General features: G+C 41.0%; 2 protein-coding genes across 5 annotated transcripts in view; both read right to left on the bottom strand.

Moving 5' to 3' along the window:
* The window catches only part of TMEM237 (transmembrane protein 237), a 32,335-nt gene extending 26,749 nt beyond the window's left edge, over positions 1-5,586 (bottom strand). For 2 of the 4 annotated variants that reach the window (XM_072617291.1, XM_072617290.1), the window contains exons 1-2: positions 4,613-4,773; positions 1,308-1,339 (exon numbers count right to left, since the gene is read on the bottom strand). In XM_072617291.1, the coding sequence (XP_072473392.1) occupies positions 1,308-1,339; positions 4,613-4,635 (55 nt within the window). In that variant the 5' untranslated portion in view covers positions 4,636-4,773. Of the gene's footprint in view, positions 1-1,307; positions 1,340-4,598; positions 4,774-5,204 lie in introns of those variants that run through there. The other 2 variants (XM_072617288.1, XM_072617289.1) reach the window with 2 other exon arrangements.
* Positions 5,587-8,186: 2,600 nt separating this feature from the next.
* Positions 8,187-15,158, bottom strand: part of MPP4 (MAGUK p55 scaffold protein 4) — a 59,174-nt gene continuing 52,202 nt past the window's right edge. Inside the window, exons 19-22 of the mRNA XM_072621511.1 lie at positions 13,278-13,371; positions 12,170-12,278; positions 9,955-10,089; positions 8,187-8,672 (exon numbers count right to left, since the gene is read on the bottom strand). Coding sequence (XP_072477612.1) covers positions 8,481-8,672; positions 9,955-10,089; positions 12,170-12,278; positions 13,278-13,371 — 530 coding nt within the window. The 3' untranslated portion in view covers positions 8,187-8,480. The remainder of the gene's footprint in view (positions 8,673-9,954; positions 10,090-12,169; positions 12,279-13,277; positions 13,372-15,158) is intronic.

Below are 15,158 nucleotides of genomic sequence, written 5' to 3' on the forward strand. Positions count from 1 at the left end.
ATCTCCAAGAGCTAGCAGAAGTGGAAGAAAGCTTCCCAGAAGAGGTGGGGCTGGGGGTTTTGAAGGACTTTCCCAAAGGGAGAATACATTCCTGGCAGGGAAGGCAGAATGAATAAAGGTAAGGAGGAAGGAATGAAACAAAGCATGCTCATGAAACAATGAGATTAGTTTGAGTGCAGAATACATTTTATGTAGCAGAGTTAAGTTGAAAAGGTAGATTGATACTAAACTGTGGATACTAAATTTAAACGCCAGGCTAAGCAATTCGTAATTGATTCTATAGCCACTGAAAGTTTCGGAGCAAAAGAAACAGCATATGAAAAACAATGTGTCAGAAGAGAGGTTGGGTAGAAGCATAAAAAAAATGGATTGGTGGTTAGTCTAGCTAGGACACCACAACATTAATAAAGGCATGAAGCAGCAACGACCTGGACTAAGAGGAAACAAAATAAAGCAACAAATTCACGAGATACTTCCAAGGGAAGCATCAATAGAACTTGGTAAAAGACTAGATGGGGTACAGAAGGAGAAGGCAGGGATCAAGAATGACTTCAGAATTTTGATCAAGGATAATAAAAAGGAAAGATATAGATAAACTGGTGGCGCAAAGTTTTGCACATACTTGTTCTCTATTATAAATTAATATCTTCAAGTCACAGATAATTTGCTGAATAGGTGGGACCTACTCCTTTGCTCTGTATGCCCTTTAAATGAATCCATCCCCCAAAAGCTTGGTTGTTCACTGTATATTCTCTCTAAAACTCATCCACATTCAGCTATTACCTCTTACAGATGACTAATGAATGATGTGCCCAGTGCCATATTCAAATTGTGTTCCAGTCACTGATTTAACTGAACTATACTTCATGTTTTATAACTGCTATACTTTCTTAGCCTTAATACACTATAATCTTCAACTTTAAAAACATTAATTTTCTTTGGAGTTATCAAAATCATGCCACATTTTTGTCAAACTGTTTCATCCTTAGCAAATATTCAATTTTACATCTAGAAAATTCTTCAATTTAACTTGACAGGCATTTATTAAACACTTAGCACACTATGTTCCAGGTACCATGTTAGGCATTGTGGACACAAAGACAAAAGTAAAAATAGTACCGTCCCTCAAAGGGCTTTCACTCTACAGGGGAAAACAACATGTACACAGCGAACTAAAATTCAAAATACATGCCATAGTTTGCCCTTGCATGATTAGCACCTCAGAGGTACTTAATAAATATATCTTGAACTAACTCTATCCTATATCTCCTTCTTATGAACATCATTACAGAAAGTTATTTTTTTACCTTGGCACTGGTGGAAGAGCTCTTGGAGGACGCTGGGGAAAAAAAGGTAAAAAAACAATTTTAATGAACAATTGAGTTATCTTCTCTTCATGAGCCAATTTTTATTAAAAAGCTTCTTACAAACATGACTGAAAACATAACAGGCCAGACTACTATATTACCCAGATAATCTGGGAACTCTGCAGCAAACAGATCCAGGAGTTTTGAAGGGAAATGAAAACCTAACAAGTACACTACACTTGCCCAACCATGTAAAAATCTGGAAGCTAAATATTTTCTATGCATAAGCACAGTTGCAATTATACTTGACAGTAATAACAAATAAATATGTCCTTTACTATTATAAGCATCCATGATTGACCTGGGCATTTTCTCTATTAGCAACAAGGATTGAAATGCCTTTGTGACTTAGCAGATGGTCCCTGAGAATACAATCATTTAGACAGTTCAGTGAGGAGTCTATCTGAACTAATTGAGGCCAGTCTCTTCCTCAGATGATAAGACATGCAGTTTATCATTGGATTCAAAGCCTTTCCAGTGTGGAAGAACTTGTGAGACCTTTCATTCCATTCACCTGACTTTTTATCTCCACATAATGGTGGTACGTCAGCAGATTTTGGAGCCAAGGGGAACCATGGGATTAAAATAAACAATAACTCTTTAATACAAGTAGTGCAAATATTATTATCCTTATTTAACCGATCACAAAACTGAAACTATGAGAAATTAACTGTCTGTTGGCTTTGAACCCAAATCTACTCACTTGAGTCCAACATTCTTTTCCACCACCAAGTGGTCAACCTTCTAGTGATTGGCACCTACACATTTACCTAGATTGAAGATCAAAGGACACATTCCATCCTGGGGTCTGTACTGGAAGTTTTTCCACCTTGGTCGGATCTAACAGATCTTAAGTACTCACTGGCACAGCCTTCTACAAACCAAGGTCATCTTTATTCAATAATGGAATGCTGGAATAGGGTTTCATTGTAAGATTAAAAATAAATATGAATCTGTATATTTTGCCTAAGAGTTGGCAGGGAATAGTGGACAGAGATATGAACTCAAGAGTTCAGAAGGATGGGGTTTAAGTCCTTCCCTTGCTATACCCTCAGTTCATCTATAAAATGGAGATGCTGTCAAGATGGAAATGGCAAACCACTCCAACATCTTTGCCAAGAAAACTCCATGGACAAGTCCATGGGGTCACAAAGAGTCAGATATAATTGAACAACTGGCTATGTGACCCTGGGCAAGTCACTTAACTTCTCTCAGCGTCCCAGGCAACTAAGACAATGGTCTCCAAATTTTTTTGATCATGCATCCCTATCAAAAAATTTAGGGGCATACCTTCTCCATGAATGTATTTGTAAATGTATAAGTATTTGCTACTCTACTAATATTTTAATACATTATAAAAATAGGATAAAGTATATTTTAAAATATTTTTATTAATACAAAAGACTTTGGCTCTCATTAAATAAAACTGTGACTTATTTTTATCTTACTTTATTTAGTGAGAGTAATATAATAGAAAGTCCCACATTCTTTGGAAAATGTTGGTTTGCCACATTGTGATACAGTGATTCGAGGGTCTGATCCTAAGTTCAATTTCTTCCAGCACTAGATTTTAATGGCAGTCAGGGCTGAAAGATATCTCAAAAATCTGTAGATCCAAAAGGAAGAATGATAGAGTAAACAGAATGCTGGTTAAGAAGACCCAGGTTCAGATCCGGCCAGGTTCAAATCCTGTCTCTGACTCTTACTCTGTCTCTGACCACAGGTAAGTCATTTAATTTCTATAAAGGTGCTTATCTGTGAAATGGAGGGGGGGAGTGGACTAGATGACCTCTCGGGACCCTTCCAGCTTTAAGTTATGACCCTATAGGTATGACAGTGCTTACTAAACCATGAATTCATTTTTCATTTCCACCTACCAATTATTCAGAGGTTTGTTGTTGACGATGAAGTTGTTGCAATCTGACTGTTAAATGTCTTCTTCCCTCAAGTCAAGGGGTGAGAGACATGGTCTCTGGGGATCAGGTCCCAGATCTAGAGGGTGGTGGTTGTTCCAGATAAGAAAAAGGAAGCAGGACACACAGCAAGATGCCTGGGGAGGCCTTGGTTTCCCACCTGTAAATGGCCTTCATTTACTTTGAAGCTGTCTGGTTGGTTGGGGGCAATAATAGGGTTCTCGGCAGTCTGACTGCTTGATCCCCAAGCCCACTGACTGCAGCCACCCCTGCTGCCTCCCAACTCTTGCTAGCTGTCAATGCTGATATATTCACTTCCATTTATAATGCCATCACCTCAGCTGGGCCTGACCCTCTTGGCTTCTCCTTGCTGCAGATGCCTCCAGTCTAGTGTAAGCCTCTCATTCTTTTTGGGGTGAGGGAGTTTAGAAAAGAGCCTGGACAGGCAGCAAGGAACTAGTATGCCAAGCTCAGGCCAGGAAGATGTACCCTTCGACTTACAAAAGTGGGTCACAGGGGTAGAGGCAAGGAGGATGCAAGGACTTCGGGAAGAAGGATTTATTCCCATCACCCCCTCCCTGCACCTTCTTGCATGGTGAGGAGCTTAAATGGCTGACCATTCAGCACAGCCCACATTGGGCCCTGGCCAGGATGGAAGGGGTTGAGTCAGGTGGTGGTTACCATTAGATTAAATTGCTTTTTTGCCATTCTGTATATGTCCAGCACTTAACACAGTAAGCACTTAAAGGCTTGGCACGTAGCAGCCACTGAACAATTGTTTCCTGACATTTTCTTAGCACTCATGCACCCTCCCGGTGTGTGCACGCCCTGCTTTGCAGACCACTGTTTTAACACTTCTGCACTGGTGGAGGTGGTTGTCTGTTGGGACGTTCCTGATACCAATGAAATCACAGATCTAATAAAGAAAATGCCCATTAATTTCTTTTCTCTTATGTTTAGTGCAGGAACAATACTGCATATCGAAAAGGATAAGTGCTAATGACTTTCCTCCTAAACTCTGTCCTTAGCTGAACAAAGCTTTTATTAATATATTCAATACTATACTAACAGCAATGCTAATGAAAAATAAGAAGACAAATTAAAAAACGGTTGTATAAAAAGCGACAGCAGCACACAGGCCACGCGCAGAGACCTCATTTATCGTTTTGGGTCCAGGCTCCCTCCCAGGACCAATGGATCACGAGGATCTCAGCGGGAAGGCCGGCAGGGACTGGCCCTCTCATCACCCAAAGCCAGCACACCCACGCACGACGCCCCTCCCCAGTCACGGCGTGCGAAACAAAGGAAAACAAGTCACTGACGGAGGCTTACCACCTGTTTCTTCCCCATACCATCTAAGGCCCGCCTCGGAAGGAGCCGGCCACCGCGCGCCAGTGGGATGCCCGCACAGCCCGCCCCGGGCAGCGCCCGCAGCAGGGCAAGACTCCAGCCCGAGCCCCGCCCACTGGCCACTTAACACGTGGCGGGGAGGGCCCAGACGCGCCGTGCGTCGTTGCGTCACTAGGCCCCGCCCCCGAGGCCCGGCCCCGCTCCGCCGGTCTAGCTAGTGGGACAGACAGAGAAGCGTGGGTGTGACCGGAGGAGAGGGAGGGAAGCCAAGGGAGACTGGGCGCAAATGACGGCCTCCCCGCAGGCGGACCGAGCTCTCCGGGACGGGTGGGCGGCGAAAGCGGTCGGAGTAAGAGAGGCCCAGAAGCGGAAGTGGAAAAGGAGGACCCCAACTGGTGGCCCTGGGAGGGCGGGGCGTCGTCATGGCAGCGCACGCCCAAGCCGGCCGGCCGCCACCGGCCCTTTCCCGAGACCTAGGGCCCCGCACCCCTAACGAGGCGAGAGGGCGGGGTGCCCCCAGATAACGCCCCGGAGACCCCCCAGCCCCGCCCAGCACACCACCGCTGCGGCTCACCGGGCTGGGTTCCTCCTGCGGGGGCCCGGGCTCCGGCCTCATGCCGCGTCCAGCGCAACCTCCTGGGCAACCGCCGCCGCCCGGCCCGAGGCCCAGCCCCCGCCTCGAGCCCGCGCCGCGCCGCGCTCCGCTCCGGAGGTGTGGGCTGGGAGAGGGAGGGCGTGCGGGCGCCGGGGACCAGGCCGACTCCCGGCGGGGCGGTGCTTCCCGCCCTAGTCTGCCCCGAGGGCTGGAGCGCGTGTGGAAATGTGCGCGCGTGGGTGTGCACGAGGACGAGTGTGTGCGTATTTGTGTCCGTGTAGGAGTGTCCGTGTGAGTGTGGCTGTGTCTGTAGGAATCCTGCTGTCTTTGTGCGTGGTCTGCGTACACGTGTGTTGGCGTGCCTGTGCCCCCGCGTGTGTGTGAAAGTGTGTCAGTGCCTGTGCGCCTGCCTGCGGGCCAGCGGAGTGTGGCCAAAGAGCAGGGATGCCGGCCTCATCCTCTCTCACAGTCCTGTCTGTCTGTGAGAAACGCAGCTGAGGGCCACAGACGCCTAGCAAAAGACGGTGTGGAGCTGTAGCTAGATGGCACCGTCAGTTCAGACTGGGACCTCACTGGCTGTGGGACTGAGCCACTTAACCCTGTGTGCCTCAGTTACCTCATCTGTAAAATCAGCTGGGGAAGCACAGGCAAACCACTCCAGTGTCTGCCTAGCAAACCCGGGGTCATGAGAAGTTGGATACAGCTGAACCCCAGGGTGTTAGGTGCAGTGGTGGCCTTTGGTCTTTCAGCAGGTACATGGCATTTTAATGTTTGCTTTTAAATTCAGGACTTTTGGGGGGTCAGGGGAGTGGTCTACTCCCATGTAAAAATCCCTTCTACCCATGAGTGACTAAATGAAAGTAAAGTAACAATGGCTTTGGAGTTGGAGGATGTTCAAATCTTGGCCCTGCTCCTTGTAGGCCAAGTCATTCAACCTCTCTGGCCTTCATTTTTCTCTTCTATGAAATGAAGGTATTGGATTAGATGACCTCATACAGTCAGTGGTATGGCAGCGTGAAGTGACTGGCCCGTGGTCACACAGCTTGTCAGAACCTGAATCCAAGTCTTCCTAGGATTGGACCTCGGTCCAATGCCCATGTTGCTTATGAAAATAGCATTTTACATTTAGAAGGAACCTTAGAGGCCATCTAGACCACCCTCTCCATTTTACAGAGTAGGTAATTGAGTGATTTGCTCAGTCACAAAGTGTCCCAGGCAGGATCTGAGCCCAGGTTTTCTGAATCCCTAATCCTCCCAAATCCATACTCTTTCCGCACTGCGTCTTAGAATGAGGAACCTAAGACTGAAATATTTTAAAGTGTCTTTTTTTTTTAATTTGTACATTATAGATAGTAGAGTGGGTGGGAATAAGTAGAAATGTAGAAGGTCGGCAGTAAAACAGAGAGGGTGTGTGTGTGTGTGTGTGTGTGTGTGTGTGTGTGTGTGTGTGTGTCTGTGTGTGTGTGTGTGTGTGTGTGTGTTATCTTTCTCCTAAAATTTAAAGCCAAATTTCATTTTCACAATTACAACTTTACTTGGGGAAGATTCTTGGTATTTGTTCACTGTGTGATTAAACTGAGTGAGATCCATTTGAGAGTTCCTGTTCATATGCAAATCCAGGGATTAAGTCTGTAACGGTTAGAAAAGAGATAACTATGGTAGGCTGTTTGCCCTGACCCCTTCCCTCTTCTTTCCCCCAAAATGCTTGGAGTGGATACCTATGCATTTTTAACTTTTGAGAGATAGAAACACAAAATCAGAAATTTCACATGTTATTGCTAGGCTTGAGTTGAAAAGTCTGGCACTTTTTAATAGGTCTGAAGCTTTGATTTAACAACCAGAGAAACAGACTAAAAAGTGAAATTAAAGTGATCAATATGTGTGACCCTCAAATTAGATTCAGATACTAAGAAGACAATCACTAAGGAATGTTGTTGCTTGTTAAACCTTTGTTTCAGGAAGAACTTTGTGCAGCTTCCTCCAGGTAATGCAGCCCATTTTTTTCTTGTTCAGCTTTGGGCCCCATTTATTGTTCATTTTCAATGTCAATACAAGACTTGACCTAATAGACCACCTCTGTTTTTGGGTTGTCCATTCAACAGCATATCTTAGCCTGAACAATATATTTTTTTCTAACCACTTGTTTTTTGAAGTTATTTTTCCCTGCATGGTTAGCCCACAGTCCTGAGTGATCATGGATCTCATTTAGGAAGGAAAGAAAGAAGAAAAACAATCAGTTAATACATGCCCATTATGTGCCAGCTACTATGCTAAGTGCTTTACAAATATGTCATTGGATCCTCAAAACAACCCTGGGAGGTAGGTGCTATTATTAATCCCATTTTACAGTTGAGGAAACTGAGGCAAATGAAAGTTAAGTGACTTGCGCAGGGTCCCACAACTAGTAAGTTTCTGAGGCTGGATCTGAACTTAGGGAAAGTTGCTACATTCCAGGGTTTGATACAGTCAGCATTAAAGTTGAGGGTTACAACCCAAAGGACAATGGAGAGATCCTGGGATGTGAGGAGAGTTTCAAAGGAGAAACAACATAAAGGATATCAGAGATATGCATAATGGACCAAAAGATGGGCCACTAAAACAAAAGGATAACCAGTAGATAGATAGAATATGCATTTCATACCATAAAATGTCAAGACAACTAGAAGGAAGTCCCTAGCATGGTGGGTAGAGAATTGGTGGGAAGATGTGGAGAAGACTTAAATGGATGGGTCTCCATAATATGAGGGCCCTTATCCTTGAGATCATGGATCAATCATAGTTATGTACATAGTCAAAGATCCATGTGCTAACACCATGACAAACTTGTATAGTCAGGCACAGAAAAGGAACACTGACCTTAACTTAGAAAAGGACCTCAAACAAAGGATCTGTATGAAATCAGTTACCTGCTTATCATGAATCACTGTGATCTGGATTTACTAATGGAGCTTCTACGTCTGGTTCCAGATTAGCTATTCTGGGCATATTTTATTTTGCTGAAACTCAATAATGCAACACAGCACATCTGTGGAATTAAAACAGGTATGTATACTTCTTAACAATGAAATGAACAAGCTGTAGTGATGCAGCACTGAAAAAAAATGGTGCAGGTATTAGGTTATGCAAGCTATAAACCAAATCTTCCTTTTTGCACTAGCTCTTTCTCAGTGCTCCAAATCCTCTTAGTAAAAATGCTTCCTTAAAATTTGATGTGAGACTCCAGCCCCAAGTGGGCTAGGTGAGGAAGCCTCCTCGTTAAGGTTCGGTGTCAGAACAAATCCAGGTTGCAGGGATCCATTGTGGCTCATCCTGGGCCTGTTGCACAGCAGTCAACAGCTGTGCGTATGCCTCTTGCAGACTGTCATTCACAATCACTTGATCAAAAAACTGGCCAAACTGAGTTTCCATTTTTTTAGCTAACTCCTCCATCTCCTGTAGGTCTTCATCCTATGGCAGAGAGAGTAAGGATGAATGTGCACAATACAAAAAATGCTTAGTCTAGTAGTTCAGTTGCTAACATAGTTTTGAGACCAATGAGATAATTGGATCATAGCTTTAGAACTGGAAGACATATTAGACATCCTCAGAGCTTCTTAAACTGTGGGTCGTGACCCCATATGCCCTGGACCCAGAGTTTAAGAAGTGCTGAAGGGGTCAAGAGTGGAAAAAATTTCAGAAGTCCTGCATCTAGCTTAACCCTTTCATTTTACTGAGGCCCAGAGGGGCAGCTAGCTAGCTAGCAAGCACAGTGGCTAGAGCACTGGGCCTGGAGTCAGGAAGACATCTTACTGAGTCCAAATCTGGCCTCAGACACTTACTAGCTGTGAGACCATGGGCCAGTCTCTTAACCTCTTGCCTCAGTTTCCTCATCTGTAAAATGAACTAGAGAAGGAAATGGCAAACACGCCAGTGTCTCTTCCAAGAAAACCCCAAATGGGGTCATGAAGAGTTGGACCAACTAAAAAACAGCTGAACAACAAGAACAAAGAAAACTTCAGCCTAGAGACATTAGGTGATCTGTCCAAGATTTCATAGACAGTAACAGCCTGCTGATGGTAACATAGACAGTAACAGTCAGTGCTGCTGACACCAAAGTGAGCACCCTTTCCATTGAGCAGTGGAGTCAACAGACAGTACCTGATGAGCGACAAACATTGATAGACAAAATTCTTTATTCTTTCATTTTGGTCACTGGCAAATTTTACTTACTGTTTTCTCCTAGAGACAACCAAGAAAATTTTATGAAATACATCATTAAAAATAATACTGAGAGAATAACAAGATATATAAGCATATACAGGTGTTTGTAATTTTATAAAATGGATTTCTGAACCATAAATTGTTTAAAATAATTTTAAATGAGATGGGAGGTTTTTAAAGCACTCCTCCAGTGAATCCTTTTATAAAGCAAAGAATTCTTTTTAAAATGTGAATAAACAACCTCATTTCTGTTTCATAAATTGACTTTAGCATATGACATTGGATTTTCTCAAAGAAAGGAATACCTGCACAGAAAAAGAAAAATGAGATGGAAGAAGAATCTTCTATCTTATTAATAGGCTCATATGTACCAAGAATTCTTTAACTTTTAAAGCTGATATTTATTAAAAAAACAGGAGTCAAAGTACTTGTATTTCTGAAAATAAAATTTCTAAATAATAGGAACACAACAAAAAAGTGTTTGGGCTGATTAGAAATGATAGGAGGCATACAGTTCCTTGAATCTTACCTTGAATTTAATGTTGACATAATAGTCTGTAATAATCCTGGCATTTTTCCGGGATTGCTTCATACGATTCAGGGTGGATGGTTTTATGAATATGACATAAGGCTTCAGTTCATGTGTTCGGGCCACCTGAATACTCTACACAACACAATTCAAAAAAACATTTACCACATACATTAAAAAGGACCATTTGATTCTGAATTTTCTGTGCTCTCTGGTGAATATATTTAACATTTACTTTTTTAGAAGAATAGCAACTAACAACCTTGTCATTATCAGTGAAATAAATCTTTTACCTCTGCCCCAAGCACTCTTGATAGTAGTAAAAGAATATATACTTGAAGTTTGAATGGTTAACAGTTTTAAGTGTAATAATTCATATGACAAAATTATTACTTATTGATTTTATAAATGGATATTCTTTTGTGTCATTTTGTATATAAGTGAATAAAAGGCTGATCGTCATAAAGGTTGTTTTTTTTCTTCTACCATACTTCATCTTGAATCAGGATGGCACCAATCAGTGATAAATTAAGACAATGATACAGTCTAAAAAACTCTTATTGGATATTAACTAACAAATCTGTAACTGACATAGTCTTCCAGAAGGGTAGTCTTAAAGAGAAATGGTTTATGATGATACAGTTGAGCAGTACTTGACACTCTCCATAATCAAAAATCTATCCTCTCCTAATACATGCTGAGCTCTTTTCTATTCCACTACTAAAAAACTGATGGAATATGATAGGGTACTCTTTCCTGGTCAGACCATATCTGGAGTCCAGTTATGTACACAACGTTCTTGGAAGAATGTTTGAGAAGTCGGAGAGCAGAGACAGGCAATCCTAATGGTGAATCCTCAAGATCAATGCCATATGAGAAAGCTATCTTTAAATATTTGAAGGACTATTAAATGGAAGAGGGACTAAATTTATCCTTCTTGACCCAGAGACTTAACTACAGCAAGAACAACCTGTGAAGGTTGTAAAGAAACAGACGTAAGGAAAAATTTCCTAAAAAATTGGAGTTGTGCTCCTAGTTACAGTCAATGGCAGACAGAATTAAAATCCAGGTCTCCTGACTCCAAGTACAGTGCTCTGATCATTATATAATTCTTTTTTTCTATTTTTCCCCCTCCTCTCCATTTTCCCCCTCCTCACCCTGAAGCGGCTCCCTAATGTCTATAGGATAAGCAGTTAGTCACCATTCCACTTTTCCTGATATATTTCTTATTTTTTCATTTCATTCCAGCCCCAGTAGATTGCCAGAGCTCCCTGATCATCATCATAATTGCAAAGCCCTTAGCTCAGTGCCTGGCATGCAGTAAGGGCTTCCTAAATGGTAACTATTATTATTGGTATTTTTCTCTGTCCAAATCCTTAGTTCACTTCCAGGCTTAGCTCTGGTGCTACTTCCACTATGAAGCCTTCCCTGATTCCTTGCTAGTCTTTTCTCCTTCCTCAAATATGCTAGAGTTCTTTGATCTGACTTTTGCTCTCATCATTCCCTGGAAGATTCTCACATGGCATGATTTTGAGGCCTTTCACCATCCTCTGTATGATTTCTAGCTGATGTCCTTCCTAAAATGTGGTGTCCACAGATTTGGTCTGACCAAGGTAGAGAACAATGAGACTGCTACCTATTATCAGTAATGTGCTACAGCCTATGTCTACTCACCATTTGTTTTTCTACTGCCCTTTGAATCACTTATAACTTTGATTCTTATGAAATGATGATCCATAGTCATAAAGTACCACTGAGAAAATATTGGTGTTAAGAAGATAGGCTTTTATATCAGCAAGTAGCTAATAAAAAAAACAACAACAATGATACATCTGACACCTTAAGGGAATAGAGGCTAATGGGAGCACCCATTTTATTTTATTTTTGGAGGCAATCAAGATTAAGTGACTTGCCCAGGGTCTCACAGTTAGTAAGTATCTAAGGTCAAATTTGAACTCAGGTCCTCTTGACTACAGGGCCAGTGCTCTAGCCACTGTACCATCTACCTGCCCTGGAATATCCATTTTAAACAAAAGAAGTTTTGCTCTTGTGCCAAATCAGCAATAGTCTGAATGGAATGCAACAGAACCCTAATATAGATGTAAAATCACTATACCTCCTTTAAAAAAAAACACTTCTAGGCACTTCATATTTAAATATCTTTCAAACCTACAGAGTCATGAAACTTGAGAGGTGAATTTCATATATGGCCCACCTGTGGTTCTAAGTCCATTACACAGACTTTTCCTTCATCAAGGATCTTTTGAACAGCATCCACACTGGTACCATATAGGTTTCCTTTGTATTCACCATACTCCAACATTCTATAAAGACAGACAAAGAAAAATTCCTACCACAAGAATTTGCAAAATATCATTAGTTACGGAGTCTAAAAAATTACCAACTATCCCAAGAAGATAATCTGAATAGAAAGTAAAAAATATGGGTACTTTTCTGGGACAAGAGGAATCACTAGGGAACCAAATGGGTCAGAAGACCTATGGTTCACCTATTTGTGAAAAAAAATCTTTACATTTTGCAATTCGTCTTCTTCCCTTCTGAAGACAATTAACTATATAGGGGTCCATGTTATTTATGACTCAAGGAATTCCTACATAGGGATATTAGAGAATGTGCACAAAGAAAGAATTCATGTCTGGCAATACATAATAAGAGTTACAAAAATTTGGCCTGGTGATCCTGCCACAAGGACTACCAAAAGCACATTATTTATTAAGAGGACAAAAAGACTGAGCTGTGCAAAAACATACTTAGCACAAATATATGTAATATCAAAACCATGAAAACAACCCATATGTCCAGTGATTGGGAAATGGCTATACAATTATCAATATAATAGAATATTATTGCACCAAAAGAAATGACAAGTATGAAGAATAAAAAAAAAATTATGGAAGAGCACATGAAATGATGTAAAGGGAAGAAAGCAGAATAAGAAAATAATATATTCACTGAACAGGAGTGTGTGTGTGTGTGATAACAGTAAAAAATTCAATAAAATATACAGAACTAAAATGCAGCAGAAGAGAACTCAGAAACAAACAAGGCATTATTGTTATTTTGTTGGAATTCATGTATACTCTCCTAAAACAAATTTTTAAATATTTTGACAGTTATAGTCCTATGTATTTATTTTCATTTCATAATTTGTTCTTACTGATAGCTACTGTTTGCATCAAAAAATAGCTTCAAAAACAAAAAATTCATTCAATTCAGTTCAGAAAGCACTCATTCCTGTTGAACTTTGAAATAAGGAGAGAAAAACATTTGATTATGAATCAGTGATGACATATTCCAGTTACCTGTGACCATACACCAGACTTTCAAATGTTTCCTTGGATACATAGTGATACTCTCGACCATCCTCTTCATAGCCCTTTTTAGAACGAGTGGTATCTATTGAGAAGAATTAATGAAAGGCCCTTGGAGTTCATTCAATAGAAATGTACTATCTTAGATGTGATGAGATCGTTGAAAGATAAATATGGCATCCTTGCTCTTGTCAAGGCATTTATAGTCTAGTCAGGTTCTTAGAAATATATTAACTTAGTAGTGAACACTAAGACAAGTTTCCAATTTCCCTAACACCAAATAGAGCTAACATTTGCAGAGAAACTGGACATACTTATATCTAAGTTGGTAGCTGGCCCAGGGAATAGAATGTTAGAGGAGTCAGGAAGGCCTGGATTTGAATCCTGAAGACTCAAGCTGTGTGACCTTGGGCAAGTCACTTAATCTCTCTCATGCAATCTCCTCATCTGTAAAATGAGGATAATACTGGTTGTTGTTAGGTTGAAATGAAATAATGTATGTAAAGTGCTTTACAAACTTTAAAGAATTATATAAATGTTGTTATTACTACAAGAATTTAGTGAATAACTTTGTGGTACAATGCTCAATGGTCATGGTATCATAGATTTAAGGCTGGAAGGTACCTCAAAAGTCACCTAGCCCAACTTCCTCATTTTACACATGAGGAAACTGATGGCCAGGGTAAGTTATGTTTCCAAGGTCAAACAAGTATGAAATGGTAAGGTCAGGATTTTGATTCCAAATCAACAAATGCTACCTCAGGACTTGATGTATTGTTTTGTTGATTGTCTAGACTTAAGAAAATGATGGAGAAATGTTAATAAAGCAGATGAAACTTAAAAGTGCATTGTGGGTACATATTTTTTCTTTCTGGAGAGAGGGTTGTTAAACATTTACCAATCTTCCCTGGTCCATGAGTGACCCTTCAGGGTGATCGCTTATGAAAATATATTCCCACAGGCTCTTCATGGACCTAGATTGTAACACTGAAACAGTTTTGCAGGTTCCAAGGTTTTCTCAGATCTAAGGATATAGAGACTAGGGGTCTTCCCTAATCAGTCTGACAAGTGGGTGTGGTTACTTTGGTCATAGATCACCTCAGTTTATCTAACAGCTGGCAAAGGAGGGAGAAGCTTAAAGATGTTGCAATCAAGGGAAGTCTTACAAATTCCACTGCAAATATTCTCTTCTGTAAGTGCCCTTTTAGGATAAATCTGTGGATATGCATTTGACCAATTTAGGGCCAGAGTCAGAACCAATAGACCAACTAGTAGTTTGATGTAAGCCCTTGTGACAAAGAGAGGTTAAGTACTTTTTTAAAAAAATTAAATTATTTTGTTTTCAGTGTTCTACAATCATTTCCATATATCTTAGATTTTTCCCCTCCCTCTCCCTGCTTCCTCCCTCCCTCCCTCCCCACTCCCTCCCTGAGATGACATACAATTTTATATAGGTTCTACACCTACATTCCTATTAAATACATTTTCACCTTAGTCATGTTGCATAGAAGAATTAAAATGAATGGTAGAAATCATAAAACAAAACAAAATACAATACAAAAGAAAATGGTCTGCTTCATTCTTTGATCCAATTCCATAATACTTTCTCTGAATGTGTAAGGCATTTTGCCTCAGGAGTCCATTGGGAATTTTTTAAGTCCTTGCATTGCAATTGAACTACTAAGTCTACCAGAAAAATTCCTTGCACACTGTGGTTGTTGCTGTGTACAAAGTTCTCCTGGTTCTGCTCCTTTCACTCAGCATCAGTTCATATAAGTATTTCCAGGCCTCTCTGAAGTCTTCCTGTTCATCATTTCTTATAGCACAATAGTATTCCATTACATTCATTCCCCAATTGATGGGCATCTCCTT

Source organism: Notamacropus eugenii, chromosome 6 (assembly GCF_028372415.1).
Source record: "Notamacropus eugenii isolate mMacEug1 chromosome 6, mMacEug1.pri_v2, whole genome shotgun sequence".
Classification (NCBI taxonomy): domain Eukaryota; kingdom Metazoa; phylum Chordata; class Mammalia; order Diprotodontia; family Macropodidae; genus Notamacropus; species Notamacropus eugenii.